Source organism: Notamacropus eugenii, chromosome 5 (assembly GCF_028372415.1).
Source record: "Notamacropus eugenii isolate mMacEug1 chromosome 5, mMacEug1.pri_v2, whole genome shotgun sequence".
NCBI lineage: Eukaryota > Metazoa > Chordata > Mammalia > Diprotodontia > Macropodidae > Notamacropus > Notamacropus eugenii.
Window position 1 is genome coordinate 279,785,670 of NC_092876.1, and position 14,403 is coordinate 279,800,072.

The 14,403-nt window shown below is 48.1% G+C and overlaps 1 protein-coding gene across 6 annotated transcripts; it reads left to right on the top strand.

Annotated features, from left to right (window-relative positions):
- The first annotated feature begins 5,357 nt into the window (after positions 1-5,357).
- On the top strand, positions 5,358-13,304 carry SLC37A4 (solute carrier family 37 member 4). Of its 6 annotated transcripts, none has more exons than XM_072613012.1 (10): positions 5,675-5,762; positions 7,270-7,635; positions 9,095-9,327; positions 9,743-9,986; positions 10,667-10,825; positions 11,104-11,189; positions 11,713-11,826; positions 12,022-12,087; positions 12,352-12,490; positions 12,628-13,304. In XM_072613012.1, exons 2-10 carry the CDS (start codon positions 7,488-7,490, stop codon positions 12,792-12,794), a joined length of 1,356 nt encoding a protein of 451 aa, XP_072469113.1. In that variant the 5' UTR covers positions 5,675-5,762; positions 7,270-7,487; the 3' UTR covers positions 12,795-13,304. The 6 variants fall into 6 exon arrangements, with proteins under 6 accessions (XP_072469112.1, XP_072469113.1, XP_072469110.1 ...); XM_072613010.1 differs by lacking the exon at positions 12,022-12,087 and adding an exon at positions 6,055-6,554 and having other exon boundaries at positions 5,706-5,762; XM_072613008.1 differs by lacking the exon at positions 12,022-12,087 and adding an exon at positions 6,055-6,554 and having other exon boundaries at positions 5,706-5,762; positions 12,749-13,304.
- The last annotated feature ends 1,099 nt before the right edge of the window (positions 13,305-14,403 follow it).

A 14,403-nucleotide genomic window follows, 5' to 3' on the forward strand; every position in this document is an offset into this window, starting at 1 on the left:
AAATTCTCCAAAGTTTATAAAAAGTTATCTATCACGGTGCCACTTCTTTCCTTCCTCACTTCATAGTTTACCCTGGGTTCCTGTCTACCTTGCCTACCCCTGCCCTTGGCTGTGTTCTTGAACCTTCTCCTACCAAGGAGATCTACTTTCACTGATGCACCTTGTTATTTCCTGTCTCACTACTTTTGCTCATTGCTATGCCCCACCCCAATCTCTAGTTTACCTGAAATGTTGTCAAATCCAAACCATCCTTCAAGACTCAGCCCAGATCCCCTTTTCTTCTTGAAGCCTTCTCAGATGACTCTACCCCACAAAGATCTTTCTTTTCTGAATGCCTGTCCCTTTTAGCTATGTCCTCCAGTCTTCTAGGACTTATCATCTCATTTTAAAGAATAATGTAATAGAAAGAGTACTAGACTCGGAGTCAAGACCTAACCCTGAATTCCCAAATCCACATTTCTCACCCGTATGACCATAGCTAAGTCACTTAATTTCCGACCCTCAGTTTCATTATCTGTAAAATGGTGATGATACTTGCATCACCTACCTCACAAAGGAATATGCTTTGTAACTAGACTACCATATAATGTCAATTGTCTATATAGCTGGCTTCTCTAAGCAGGGGATCCAGTCAAGCTAAGGAAACGGTCAAGGTGGGTCAGTACTGTAGAAGGGGTTTCAGAGAACTACCACAAGGGGGCAGAATGACCATTGAGAGCTGTGAACATTTGGATGCTCAAGACACGTGTAGTGACCTTCAGATGGAAAGACAGACTAAAACCCTTTTCCTTTCCTTTTCTTTTTTTTGCTCAGTTCATTTAATTCTGCCCTTTTAAATGCTCAGAATTTCTTGTTATCATTATAGATCATATTTTTTAATGTTGACTTGATTCTTTGTTTTTGTTGACAGTAAAATTTGTAATAATTTTTAGAGAGATAAGCCAGTTACTAATAGCATGTGAGAACTCCTAGAATATTGTGGCTAAATTATTAAAATTATGGGGGGGGGAAGGATGGAGGGAATTAAGAGAAGGAACAGGAATGGTCATTTCCAAAAGAAAATCCTATCACTGATCAAGTTAAAGTAAATTTACACATTTTGAATAATATTTCATTTTTTCCAATTACATGTAAAAAACATTTTAGACATTCATTTTTTTAAATTTTGAGTTCCAAATTTTCTTCCTCCCTTCTTCCCTGAGACAATAAGCAATTTGATAGGTTATACATGTACAGTCACGTTGTGAAAGAAAACACAGACCAAAAAAAAAGCAACAAACCCAACACCCCCCAAAAATAATAAAGAGAGTAAAAAACCAGTATGCTTCAACCTGCATTCAGACTCCATCGGTGGATGGAGTCCTTTGGACTTGGCTCATTGCATTGCTGAGAATATCCAAGTCATTCATAGTTGATCACCATCAATATTGCTGTTACTGTATACAACATTGTCCTGGTCCTGCTCACTTCCCTTTGCATCAGTTCATATAAATTATAGTTTTTCGTATGATATTTTCTTAGATTATTGGTGAGTTCGAGTTAATAACAAAATAAAAAAGCAATAAGATCACATATTCAGGGATGGAAGGGATGCCAGAGACTACCTTATTTTGTTTAGGGGCTTAAAGTGACTTGTCCATGTCACACAAGCAGTAAAGTGAGAAGTGAGACTTAAAGATCTTGTAATTCCTGAGTCAGTATTCTTTTCACTATACCATGCTGTTTTGTTTAAGTTACACAAGCTTTTAAAAAATTTCATCTTATTTTTAAATTAACAAGTATTTTTCTCTCTCCCATCTCCCCCTTGAAAGAAAAAAAACAAAACAAAATTCTTGTAACAAATATGCATACAATAACCAACCCATAACTTGCTCCAATATAATGACTCTCAAATTAAAAACCAGTCTTCAGCTTTCCAGAAAACAAATTTAATTCAATAAGATTTAAATGAGAAGGAGGGTGTTGTAAATGAATAGAACTGTTCTCAGTAATGAGGGCAGTTAGGTGGTGTGGTAGATAGTGTAGAGTGCTGGTCCTGGAGTCAGGAAGACTCATCTTGCCCTCAAACACTTACTAACTATGGGACCCTGGGCAAGTCACTTCACCCTGTTTGTCTCAGGTTCCTTATCTGTAAAATGAGCTGGAGAAGGAAACCATTACAGTATCTTTGCCAAGAAAACCCCAAAATGGGATTAAGGAGAGTCAGACATGATTGGACAACAGCAGTAAAGTTCTCACCCAAAGAAAGAAAAGGCTTCTGGCTCATATTGGCTGTGTCATGCTAGGCAAATCACAATTTCTCTGTGTTCCAGGTAACTCTAAGAAAAATAGCTGACATTTCTATAACTGTGCCCACTACACTTATCTCTTTTGATTGTCACAACAACCCTGGGAGAGGCAGGTGCTCTTATTATCCCCATTTTACAGATGAGGAAACTGAAGCAAGAAATAGGATCACACAGCAACTAAGTATTTAAGGTTAAATTTGAACTCAGTCCTTTCTAGCTTCTGGCCCAATGTTCTATCCATCATGCATCTAGCTGTCCCTAAGACTGACGTGTTGGTAGAAGTTACTCATAGCAACTTTCTACACCAGTGAAATCTACATGCTATCCCTTACTCTCTATCTCCTAAGATAAAATAGATTTAGATTAAAAAAATGAAATTTAGATAAAAAATGAAAGGGTGATTTTAAATTTGCCATAGTGCCTCAATTATTAGCTCTAGTGACATTAGACAAAGCTGAAGTCGACCCAGAAACTACTCTTGATGTTGTCAGTTTATTTATTTTTCTCTTCAAACTTTTACTGATTTTTTTTACATCACCTGTATTTCCAAATATCCTCCCCAGAGTCATCCCTTGGAACACTGAGTGAGAAAGGAAACAAAGCAATTCAACAGAAGTAAAGACAGCAACCGGATTTGACTGTAAATACAGGATTCTTCACCCATTGTCCCTCACCTCTGCAAAGAATCAACTGATCTATCAAGAAGTGTTTTTTAAGCACCTGTTGTGTCCGAGGCACTGCTAGGTATAGGAGATACAAATGTCATAAATGAAAAAGAATCCCGACTTGCAAGTTGCTGCTGCTCGTCGTCCATTCTTGAAGAGGACCGTGACATCAGGGAAGTGATGACATCATGTGCAGGTGAGTTGGATTTAAGTGAGGAAGGCTGTGCAAAGTCACCAGCCTCATTCTCCTCCACAGCCATCAGGATCTGGTGGCCAGGTATGTATCAGGACAACTGGAGATGGCCCAGGATGCAATGGGGACCTTGGCCTTTTCAAGCTAAGGTCTTTAACCAGTCTTAGTTTAATTGAGGCAGAGCCCATTCCCTGATTAAAGTTTAATAAAATGAGGCAAAAAATGGCCTCTTTAAAAAAATGTAGATCTGAGAGGGGAAGACCCTCAGGGTTTCTGCCAAAACAGAAACAATTGTCATTTATTCCATTCTGAGTCAATCAGGACCCAAACAATAACCAAGTAGGGTTTGGTCTGGGACCCTAGTGACTTGGAATCCTAAGTCACTGGTCTTTAAGTGGAAAAACCAAAACACAGTCCCCCCCAAAATTTCAGAGATTAAAATTCACACTCCTTTTGGGCAGAGCATGGGCAGGTAAGGGTATGTGTGATACCCTATGTGGAGAGAGAAGAAAGAAAGGAGAAAAGAAAGGAAGGAAGGTAGGAAGACAGGAAGAAAGAAGCTGTGTTGCCCAACACGGTAATTTCTCTACTCACAGAGGTTGTTATTTGTCGTTCATTCTCAAAGAGGGCCGTGACATCAGGGAGGTGATGCCACAATATGCAAGTGAGTTGGATTTAAGTGAGGCAGGGCTGTGCAAAGTCACCAGGCTCACTTTCTTCCTCGGAGCCATCTGGGTTCAGGGGCAAGATATGGATCAGGACAACTGGAGGTGGCACAGGATGCAGCTGGGACAGAAAGGAGGGACATAGATTTTCCCATATCTTCTTTGGGACCTGGCTGTTGTATCAGAAAGTACATATTAAAAGAGATAAACAAGGACATTATATTACGTGCTATGTTGTTCAGTCATGTCTGACTCTTTGTGCCCATTTGGGAGTTTTCTTCAAAGAGATATTACAGTGTTTTGCCATTTCCTCCTCCACCTCATTTCACAAGATTAGGAACTGAGGCAGGTTCACATAGCTAATAAGTATGTGAGGCCATATTTGCTATACAAAAACTTAAAAATATGTACCCAGATATGCATATATTTAGATACGTACTCAACATATAATATATATGCATTAAATAACTCTGCCATAAAATTTGTTAAAGAAAGTCCTGCAATCTTGCAAGAAGCTAAAACTCATTAACAGTGGGAGACCTTAATACGCTACTATCAGAATATGATAAACCTAACAGCAAGATACATAAGAAATCACAGAACTGAACAGAGTAATTGGTAGCATAATACAGAAATAAAGAATACTGGGATCTGTGATTTTGTCCCTGTAGGGAACCCAGATTAGCAACCAGTATATAGTGCCCCATATATACTAAATAAATCCTAGGAAGTTGCCTGAAGTCCGGAAAGGTGAAGAGACTTGCTTTTATTTCCTGAAGGTCCGTCTACATTTGAATCCAGGTGGTCCTGGCTCCAGACCCAGCACTACCCACTGAGGCCTTACCTTCCTGCTTTTGTCCAAACTAGGAAGCTCCAAACTAAGTGTACATTCTGACATAACAATTCCATGGCTGTAACTTCATCCTAAAAATGATCATAGATAGGAAAAAAGGACCTCTCCAGATAAAAACATCTATAGCTCCTTTACTTGTAATAAGCCTGGAAGTAACCCAGGTTCCGTGCCAGGCGCATGGCTGAATTATACACTAGCTAAGTGACAGGCTGTTCCGGTGCTGTTAAGAAACTAGGGGTGGATGTGCGCGGATGCAAGAAAGGTGGAAAAGCCTACAAGAAGGAGCCGGCCAGACCTGAACGGTACAGGCGCTGGACACGATTACAAGGAGGAGACCGGCCAAAGGCGGGGGGCTTCGGGCCCGTCTGAAGGGGGGCACAGCACGCGTGTGCGCGGGTCTGGTGTGGTGTTAGCCCATTTGGTTCTACTTGGTTAAGCTTTAAGCACCGGAGGTCTCTATCTATGCACGCACACACACGCACGCACGATCCTGTTTTTCATCGCGTGACACCCAAGGGCACAGCCGCGCCTCCGGGCCTCCCGGCGTGGGAAGGGCCTCCGCTAATCCGGACCGCACCACGTCAGGACTTCGCGGCCGAGCGCTGGCCGCCCCAGGCCGCCTGGCTCAGGTCACGGTCACTGGCCGGCCTAGACTTTGCACCTGAGTGTGACCCTGGGTTGTCGGGGCTCCAGGCCAGGGACACGTTTATCTGACCGCTCTCCTTTTCTGGACGGCTATGTGTTTGTGATAACTTTTCTCAGTCTCAGCTCTCAGCTCTCAGTCTCGGTCTGGAAGGGGAAGCAGGTGTCACCTCACTTTTCCGGGGTCTCCGCGGACGGAGTGAAGGTCAGTCCGTCCCTTCGCTCTTTGCGCCGCGCGGTGAGTTGGGCACCTTCCCCCCGGGGCTAAATGCACAATCCCAGGCAGGCCACGCCCCCCCCCCCCGCGGGCTCCGTGGGCGGGGCTTGCCCGCGCGGGGGCGGGGCCAGAACGCTGGTTGGGCGCCCGGGCCTCGGCCCCGCCCCCCGCCTGCACGTTCCCGGCCCTGGGGCCTGGCCGCCGCACGCTTACTTGCGGTTCTCCGTGGCTGCGAGCAGGTAGGAGGCGGCTAGGCGGGCGAGGAGGGCGGTGGGGAGGCAGGAAGCTGGCGGCGCGTTTGCCGGCTGGGCTGGGCGGGGACGCTGCATCCGCGGCTCCGCGGCCTTGAGCTCGCCCCGCTCCGGTGCCTTGTCCCGGAAGGTGCGGTGCGGGAGGCCGGCGGCAGGGACAGGGGCTGCGCCTCAGCGCCTCCCCCGGGATTGCACCGCCCTCCCCCGGCAGCGGCGCTGTGCCCCCTCCCTCCACCCGGCCCTCTGCATGCCCGTCGCCCCCACATCCTTGTGCCCACAGCTCCGGGCCCCTTCCGCCCCGGGCCGGGCAGTACGAGGACGCTGGCGCCGGGCTCGGTGCCCAGAGCGGCCAGCCTGCTTCCTACCCACGCCTCTTCCCGCACCGGCTTTCAGCCCCTCCTGGCCATGCCCAGCGTCCGTGGGGACCGGCAGCGGCCAACCGGGCCACAGAAGCACCCTTTTCCAGGCCACGGACAAAGCCGCCCCCTCCTCCTCCTCCTCCTCCTCGCCTTTGCTTTACGCTCTACTTACTCCCCCCATTGTCGAGGGAAGCCCTTGCCCTGTCCTGGAGCACAGGGCATCACTGTTCTGCCGATGTGCATGGCCCAGTGGCCACATTGACACTGCTCAGCCACCCTTAATGACCCCCGCACACGGGGCAGACAGAGAGAGAGAGAACTTGAATCTCCCCTTGCCCCCTCCCCTCCCCACTCTTCCTGTTCACTGGGGTCCTTGGTGATGCCCCTGGTGGCCTTGATGGGGGCAGTGAGCAGCAGGAAGGTAGGTTATTACCAATTTCATTGGGTAGAGAGATGATTAAGGGAACGGGAAGTGAAAGAAATAATTCAGCTTGATAAAGTGCTTAAAGGTTTACAACACACTTTCCTGACAGCCACAAGTGGGTTGTGAATGTCAGTGTTATCATCATCACCATCACAGACGAACAGTTCCACAGAGGTGGTGTGGACTTAGGTTCACGCAATGTTAGACCTGGAAGGTCTAAGTGACCCAAGTCTGGTGTGGTCCACCTGCTTCTGGCCACTGATCTTCGTGTCCCCTGAGGCACAGTAGATTATTAGGAGATAACAGGATCTGGGAGAAGGGGAAGTTCTGAAAATAAGGAGGGATTCAGCAGCATGAAGGCAGGAGGGGTTTCTGGGCAGTCAGGCTTGGTAGTGGGGGTGAGTGAGTGGAGCCAGACAAGGGGAAGCTGACACCCCATTCACTTGATTTCTTGGGACTCTTCAGCCTCCCCTGGGCCCCTTGGCAGGCAAGAGTAATTAGATTATGCTGTTAATCACAGCTGGATTCATAAGCAGGAGGGGATGAAAGAAGTGGGCAAAGCAATATTTGGTATGAGGGTGAGGAGCAACTCCTCCAGCACCCCTGTGTGGAGGGGCACCTTGCGTTGATTGGACCAGACAGCATTGCCTTCCTACCTATTCACTTGGCCCCCCTCTCTTTGCTTTCTCCACTGTTTTCCCTTTTCTTCCAGGACACTGGGTTCCTAGGGAGCTGCCCAAGAGCTTAATGATTGCCCAGACAGTGGCTATAAAGGGAGCTGGGGAGCCCAGCACTAGAGACAGAGACTGAAAGCCCCAACTCAGCAGTTTGGGTGTGTGACCAAGAAGAGGCAGGCAGGCTTGTGGTGCCCAGAGCAACTGGAGTCCCAGAAGGCAGGGCAGGACCCCCTGCTCCCACCCACTGGACATCATGGTTACCCGGAGCTATGGGTATTACCGAACTGTGATTTTTTCTGCCATGTTTGGGGGCTACAGTCTGTATTATTTCAACCGGAAGACTTTCTCCTTTGTCATGCCTTCACTGGTAGAAGAGATCTCACTAGACAAGGATGACTTGGGTAAGGACTCTGAGAGGGCTTGGGCCCATGGCCCATGGGAGATGGTGGGTATTTGTGGGCGTGTACGGGGTACAGCATGTACTTAGTGCATGTTGGGTCTGTGGGATAGATGTATGCAAAAGCACAAGTTGAGGGACGGTCCTTTCCTATATGGGGAAAGGCCTGCATATTTAGTGGGTATTATGGAAGTATGTATGTTTATATATAGAAGGGTTGTAAAATGAGGGCAAGATGAAAAGCCTTGTGTAAACTCTCCATTTTGCAGATGAGAAAACTGAGGCTCAGGGCATTGAAGTGACTTACCCAAGGCTGTACTGTTAATAAGTGTCAGGACTTCAGTTCTGGTTTCCTGACTCTCAGTCAAGTTCTCTTTCCATTACCCCATGCTTCCCACTCAGGCAGATGTGAGAGAGCTTGGTGTAGGAGGCCTTATGTGCATTCAGGGGTTGTGTATGTGATCTCTGCCTGGGGAGGGGTGCTGAGTATGTGATCTTCAGACTGGTGTGAGTCTGTGTTCAGGATCAGGTGGGCCCAGGCATTGGGCATTCACCCTAGCTCCTCGGGAGGAGAAAGGTCCCTGGCTCAGATCTCAGGCCCTTTGCCCTGGGGCTTAGAAATGGAGTAGCAGGGCTGTGCCTTCTGTCAAGAGGTGGCAGATGAGTAAAATGTGCTCCCAGGAAGGAAGAGCTATTCTGCCTCACAGTCCCTGACAGCTGGGCCGGACAGTTCCAAGAGGCTGAAAAGGTCAAGGGTCATCCTGGGGCTGGTGCTGAGCGGGAGGGCAGAGGACATGGAGGGAATGAGAATAGGGTGGTTTTGTGCTGGGGAGATGGGTGAGAATTAGTACCTTGGTATCAGCAGACACATCTCTGGTGAGCTCTGGAGCACCCTCATGCTCTCCAGGGGCTCACAACTTGCTTGCATCTTTTTTACTTGCTGCCCTTGTGGCCCAGGGGGCAGAACTCTTGAGACCGTGGTTTCCTTTGAAAGGGTAAGAACTGGATTACCTTGATGGGCAGGCCTCATGCTCTGACTGTGCTCTCCAGTCTCATGGTCTCTGACCTGGTGCCCTTTGACTTCTCATTCTAACTGCTCTTCCCCTTTATTTTTAAAAATAAGCTTCACTGATGCCTTTTAATCATTTCTGGAAATACTCCTTCTTTTGTACTTGAAATGGAACCCTCTTCTTGCAATAAAGTTTAAGCAAAAACCCCCAACCATGTCTGGCAGTTGTGCACAATACTTTTCTCTAATAGTCCCGTACCTCCCAGCCAAGAGAAGGGAGGAAGGTATGTTTCATTATTTGTTTTCTGGGACTGTTAATGATTTTTCACTTATTCACAGTTGGGCTTCTTTACTGATCTTTTCATTTGCGTTGTTCCAGTCACCATATACCTCCCCCTTCCCCGGCTCCTTTATCTCTTGCTCCCTGACTCTACCCCCTGTACCCTTCCTGCAGGACTCATCACCAGCAGCCAATCAGCATCATACGCCATCAGCAAGTTTGTGAGTGGGGTGCTATCTGACCAGATGAGTGCCCGATGGCTCTTCTCCTCTGGGCTGCTGCTGGTTGGGCTGGTCAATGTGGCCTTCTCCTGGAGTTCTACAGTGTCAGTCTTTGCCACCCTGTGGTTCCTTAATGGGCTGGCCCAAGGGCTGGGCTGGCCCCCGTGTGGGAAGGTGCTTCGAAAGGTAGGCTTCAGCTCCTGTGCTTAGGCTGACCCAAGAGATGCTCAGAGGACATCAGGAGTACTCTATCTTCTACCTTCCTCCAGGGCCAATTTCTCAGGAACTCAACTCAGCTCAGATTGCTCATCGAGATATTTCAGGCACTTGGGTGGTAGCAGGGATCAGGTGACAGCCTGGGGCTTGGGTACAGATAGAAGAAGCCATAGTCTTGGCTTTCCACTATTACTCCCTCCCTCCTTGACTCGAGCCTGTAACTCAATCTCCTGGGTCCATCTGCATGCCCCTAAACTGACAGTGTGCCAGGGCCTTAATACTTAGGTGGTGGTGGTGGGGTACAGTGTGAAACCCCTCCTTGAGGGATTAGCATCCACTTTGGAGGATGGAGCAGGCACCCACCTTGCCACATTCTGCCCCTCAGTGGTTCGAGCCGTCCCAGTTTGGCACCTGGTGGGCTATCCTGTCAACCAGCATGAACCTGGCTGGAGGGCTGGGGCCTATCATGGTGACCATCCTGGCACAGAACTACAGCTGGCGTAGCATTCTGGCACTTTCAGGGGCAATGTGCGTGGTTGTCTCCGTCCTCTGCCTCCTCTTCATCCAGAATGAGCCAGCAGATGTTGGGCTACAGAACCTGGACCCCACCCCCAAAAAGGGCAAGAAGGGTAAGGACCCTCCACTCCCATCCTTCAGTCATCTTTATTTGAACATTCATTAACTTACTTGCTCATTCACTGATTCACTCAAGTGTCTGTTGTGGGCCTACTAAACATCCAGTCCTGTGCTAGGTGTATGCTGATGCACAAAAAAAAAAAAAATGTATAAACAAGGTCTTAGTCCTCCAGGAGCATAATATAGAACAATCCAGCTGATATCACAAAGCAGTCTTTCTGTAAAGTACCAGAGAAGTGGTGAAGACATTAATGTACTGAATTCTCTGCTCCAGTCCTTACTCTGCAATCCCTGACCAGGAACTTGCCAAATCCAGGCCCCAGTGGTCTCCCTCCTTGTCTATTCTTTCCTGTACTGGGCTTTAATTCCCACCAGCACTAGAGATCTGCCCATCTCCTGGAGCCTAGAATGTTTTCCCTAGGAAGACCCTTGCTTCCCCCTCACTCCACTCCTTTTTCCTGGGCCTGTTTCTTCTAGACTTGATATCTAGAGGGGTGTATATATGGGATACTAAAGGGGGGATTGTCCCTTCAGGCTGACCCCCGGGTTCTGCAGCTGGACTTTGCTCCAGCAGCTGGTTAATGAATGTTGGGGGCTTGGGAGCAGGCAGGGAAAGAAGATAAAAGGCTAAATCCTGGTCTCCCCCAAACCCCTTTTCTGCTTCCTCCCTTAGGCTCCCAGGATGATGAGAGCACTTTACAGGAACTGCTGCTGTCCCCATACCTGTGGGTTCTCTCCACTGGCTACCTGGTGGTGTTTGGAGTAAAAACTTGCTGTACTGACTGGGGCCAGTTCTTCCTTATCCAAGAGAAAGGACAGTCAGCCCTCGTGGGTAAGAGGAACTTTTAGCCAATTCCCAGAAGATACTGGGTTGGGAATGGACAAGTATAGGAGCTCTCTAGGAGCAAAGACTCAAGGATAGACAACATTGTGGATTGGAGGGCACAGCCTTCCCTGCATGGCCATAGTCTCTGCCTTGAAGCTTGACTTTGTTCCTGGACTGCAGTGGCAAGATATAGGTCTGAGCACCAGCTCTACCTCTGGGTCTAAGGCAGGTTACCCCTAGGCTCTGCCTTCTTGGGCCCACCAGCACCTTTCTTTCCATTACAGGCAGCTCCTATATGAGTGCCCTGGAGATTGGGGGCCTTGTGGGGAGTATTGCAGCTGGCTACCTCTCAGACCGGTCCATGGCAAAGGTAAGTTGGCACAGAGAGGATGGGCACTGGTAGAAGTACCTCAAAACAAAATTTTGATCTGACCTCTTCCAGGATAGCTGGCACAGGCATCAGTTGGGTAAGAATGGGGGAAGTTTTTATTCCTGAGGATAGAGTAGGCACAAGAACCCAGAGATACCAGACAGAATGGTGCTGTGGAGCAGCTGTTCCCCTTCTTAGGGGAGTGGAAATGAAAGCCCTTGAAAACAGGGTGGGCAGGAGTATCGACTGTGGGTGCTACTGTGTGAAAGAGAGTGTGTGGAGGAGGCAGAGGTGAGCAGTAGCAGCTGCTGGGCACGTGCTCTACGATGGAAGTGGGGGAGGGGGACAGTGGAGTTTGGCCCCAAGACAATGAACAACTCAGGGCTCCCCGTAGGGATGCACCATGGGTGGGATTGCCAAAGCTCTTTTCCTCGTGGCCTCAGAGGCCCTGATGTGTCAGAGTCCACAAGAGGAGGTTCCCTGCCTCTCTCCAGGGCGTAATGCTGCTCTTGATATCATGCAGGTGGGGCTCTCGGTGTATGGGAACCCACGCCATGGATTGCTACTCTTTATGATGGCTGGGATGGTTGGGTCCATGTACCTCTTCCGTGTCACCGTCACCAGTGACTCCCCCAAGGTAAGAGGGACTGGTCTAGGACAGAAATAGGGGTGGCTCTCTGGACACATTTGGCCTTCTCCTGAACTCCAGCTTTCCTTCACTTTATTTTTGTGTCTTAGTTTCCCCTAACATTCTATTGAGACCTCATTTTTCCTCTTTCTTTGGACCTCTTGAATTATCTTGGGTTTCTTGCCTTTTCTTTAATCTTTCTAGGATTCTGCCTTCTGGACACCAGCTCTACACCCTCTGGCTGAGCTCACAGGCTTCATGGAGCATGAGGTGTCTCATCTGTCTCTGTCTGCCTCACACCTTTACCTTGGCCTCCCTCTCTCTTGCCCCTGGCTGATGCAAACTCTTGGTATCGCTATCACTCATTTCACTGAGCCATGCACCTTCTCCCACAGACCTGGGTTGGTCTTGGTACCCATCATGACCTGGTGCTGTAGGGGTATCTTCTTGTTATCGCTCATCCCTGGGCTTCCTTTCCTCCCTCCTCATGGTGATGCCAGTTCTCTCTGGTTATAAATGTCACCTTTCTTGCAGCTCTGGATCCTGGTGCTGGGTGCCATCTTTGGTTTCTCCTCCTATGGTCCTATCGCCCTGTTTGGGGTCATTGCCAATGAGAGTGCACCTCCCAATTTGTGTGGTACTTCCCATGCCATCGTAGGGCTAATGGCCAATGGTGAGTCCTTCCCCCATCCGCACCAACTTGTTTCTCTACTGCCCTGTTCTGAGTTCTATTGTGGCAGTACCTTTCTCTTTGGTGTACGCCCCTAGGGCAGCCTCTACTCAGTTTGGCCTTTCCATCTCTCCCCACAGTGGGTGGATTCCTGGCTGGGCTGCCTTTCAGCACTATCGCCAAGCATTACAGCTGGAGCACTGCTTTCTGGGTGGCAGAGGTGACCTGTGCCATCTGTACCATAGCCTTCTTCCTTCTCAGAAACATCCGAACCAAGATGGGTCGGCTGCCGAAGAAAGCTGATTGAAGGCAAGCATGGAGACATCCTTTGGTGCCTGTGTGTGCTCCTTGCTCTTTACTTGGCACTGAGCCTCTGGCTTTCCTTTTCTGCCTCTTTGCCTCATAAAGGCATTGGGGTTATCATTATAGAACAGGGCTCCAGTTCCCAACACCCTTTGCCTGTCAGTTTATTTAAATTATAACCTTTGTTCCCAGGCTGTAGCAGCTCTCCATCCTGTGCCCAAAACAAACAGTTACACAATCGAGCCTGCGTCAGGGTTAGGTCCCCTGTGCCCGACTGCCTCCCAATTCAGTATCTAGGTAGCGCCCTGACTAGAATAGAGCAGTTTGGTCAGTCCAGGAGCCATGCCCACCATACTCCCTCCATGCAGAGGATACCCACAGACACCAACATTGAGGACTTTCTAATTAAAACCCGGGGACTCACAGAGGTGGCACTTTTACCTTTTGTACTCTGAAGGACTGGAACTCAAGCATTTTAACGGAAAAGAAAAAATAAAACTAGATTTGATACTAAGCATTGTCAGCAATTTATTTCAAAATAGGTAGAAGAATCTTGACCTGGTTTGTGTTTACTCCCCTTTCCAAAATGGGAGGGAGGGTCTGGCAGTGCTAGAGAAGGGAGACTAATGCCTGCCAGCTCCACATTCAATCTGTCCTCCTACATGTAAGATGTGCTAGAGCATGTAGAACGTTTCAGAATACCTTCATTACCTCACTTAATAGTCATGAATGACCCCACTATGACCTCGAGGACAAATAGCATCCCAACTTCCCCATGAGGTAGGTAAAGGTAGTTTTGTTCAGAAAATTGTTCTGTTTTGTTGTGTTGGTTTTTAGAACAAATTGTCTCCTTGCTCTGTTTACTCTTAATGATTTAGTGTCCAAAATGAACGTGATCATCCCACTGTCTTTTTCCCTGATCAGATCACTCATCTGGAATTATGATTGCATCACATTTCTGGGAAGGACATTGACAAGAGGGAACATATTGAGAATCCTATCACTTGAGGATTACCTGAAACCTTAGGGTTTTGGGGGTGAAAATTCTAGGTGTCAGATATGAGACATGGGAAATATTTTATATGTTCTACTTGGTCCTAAAGTTCAGATTTCAGTTCAGCAAAAGGAATGCAAATCCTTAGGGCTGTTCCAGTGTGGAATGGGTGGCCTTAGTGAAGTAGGAAGTTCCTTGTCAGTGGAGGTCTTTAAGAGAAGGCTAGTTACATCACAAAAATCATATGGAATGGGACTGAGAAGGGGACTTCCTTGGCCTCTAGTCCATTCACACACAACAAGTGGCTATCTGGCCCCTGCCTGAATGTTGTAATGGATGCTGGGTCAGGTGTCCTTCCACTGCTAAAAGAGCCTATGAAGGAACTGAGTTATCTAGAAGTTAAGGGACTGGCCTAAAGTCAAGCACCTAGTTAGTTCTAGAGTCAGAAGTAGTCACTAGATCTTGGGTTACTCGGTTTGTGCTCTTTCCACTGAATCACGTTTTTCCCTTGTCTATTTCTCTAGACATTCCCCCCGCTCTCATTATTTCCTTCTAGTATTCTCCTCTGCTTATCCTGCTGCCTTCTAATGCTTTTCAGCAGCCCCAAACCAGGAAACCA